Source organism: Hemisphaericaspora subhashii (genome assembly GCF_019202705.1).
Source record: "Hemisphaericaspora subhashii strain CBS 10753 chromosome Unknown scaffold310, whole genome shotgun sequence".
NCBI lineage: Eukaryota > Fungi > Ascomycota > Pichiomycetes > Serinales > Debaryomycetaceae > Hemisphaericaspora > Hemisphaericaspora subhashii.
In genome coordinates, this window is record NW_026057410.1 from 1 (window position 1) to 1,783 (window position 1,783).

Sequence of the window (1,783 nt, forward strand, 5' to 3'; positions counted from 1 at the left end):
ACCTTCCCCCGCCAAATTTTGTACCACGAACAAGAAAATAATGACATTGAATTCAGTCTGGAAATCTATACAATGAGGATTGGGAAGTAATGAATCAAACATCGTCATATTTATATTCAAGTGACGACGACGAGGAGTTCCCAAATTCATTTAATCTTGATTGTTTGCTTCCGGAACTCAATTATCAATCTTCATCTTCATCTTGTAATGATAATGGGGCAATAAATGCAACATCGGCTATGGAATCCGAAGAAGAAGAAGATTTTGATTCTTCTAATATACAAATAATTATTGGTTGGTGATGGGGATGGCTATAATGGAATGGGATTCAAATTGGTGTATACCCCGGGATGATTGTTATTTATTTGCTTATTTTAGTATTGTATAATATTATTTATAATTTTAAGCAAGAAGTTCTCTGTAGTAAAATTTCAATACTCTAGCTAGGATTACTAAGTGACCCCTCCGAATTCAGGCATTACCTCTATTTATTCGTGGTAAATTTCATTTCGGGTCAAGTGATCAACATTTAATCTAAAACTGGGAAATTTATGAAATTGAGATCCATATTTAGATTATTTGGCAAGACAACTCGCTTATTGGACTATAGTTTGAGGGTAGAAGAAGCAAGCTACAGTTTTCATTCCAGCTATCCTATTTAAATGTAAATTTTAGTAAAAGCTTGCTGGGTAAAAAACGTTAAAATAAACAGTAAGTAATGCAATGGCTTATGTATAAGAAAGTCGGGTAACACTCTCCAAATAGAATTAAAGTCAACAAACAAATTCAACGAGGAAAACTGTACAACACACAAAACCGACACTAAATTAATGGTGGAGGAATCTGTATTCTTGTTTCAAGCTCGTTACCATTAATTTCAGCTTGTGAATCTAACAAATAATCGATGAACCAAGAAATTATTATTGATTGTGAAGTAAGTAAAACACATAAATTATCTTGGAATGAAACCAGAAGACTTTTTAAAATAAAAGACGAGGGTACATATGCTAGATATTTCATTCATTTATATGGCCTTGAAATAGTTGACAAGTTTTTTACATATCCAGATGTTTCCCCTTTTTAATACGAAAACTATATCCAAGTATGGATTAATAAGTAATCTTGAATCTCGAAATTATGTTATTTCTTATTTAGACCCAGATAATCTATATTCGTCATTAATATATATAAAGTAGTGATAATAATGAATACGAACAATTTCTAAGGTTTATAATATTATTCCAGACATATTATTTAGATTAATTATCCTTTCTAATGAATTCCTACTATATCTAGTCTTACATCTTAACAAAGTCGACATGCGTTTTGGATCAATATTAATACGAGTGGATTTCCACCCTTGTTGGAATTGAGATTGTAGGACTGTTTTTAATTAATTAGCTTAGTCTATTGGTTTATAGCAAGGGATATTAGTTTTTAATATTTCTGATATCAAATCAATAGTTGCCCTTCCACGGTTTAATTTGTCTATATCCCATAGAATTGGAAGTAAGGTCCAGAGAATGTTGGATACAATGCGGAATGATCGGGAGTTATCTCCTTCAATGTGACTCTTAAGGATAATTAGAGGTACCTTCCAATGGATCTTGGTATTAGCTGATTCCTAATAGTGTATATTAATTGAAGGGTTGGTTGTTGTTGCATGCTTGAATTTAATCTGATGCGACATAGCTTGGTACTAGAAAAATTTCAAGATCTGTTACGAATTACAGGGCCCCGATGGGGCGGCCGAAGCCCTACGGAGAGGAGTGAGAGGTGAGGA

The 1,783-nt window shown here is 32.9% G+C and overlaps 1 protein-coding gene across 1 annotated transcript; it reads left to right on the forward strand. All coding sequences in view use genetic code 12, as the record gives it.

Moving 5' to 3' along the window:
* J8A68_005304 (uncharacterized protein) lies at positions 1–302 on the forward strand (the record flags this gene model as incomplete). The annotated part of the gene is made up of 1 exon (XM_049409356.1): positions 57–302. A coding segment is annotated over one exon (246 nt), but the record flags the coding sequence as incomplete, so codon positions are not given.
* Between the last annotated feature and the right edge of the window lie 1,481 nt (positions 303–1,783).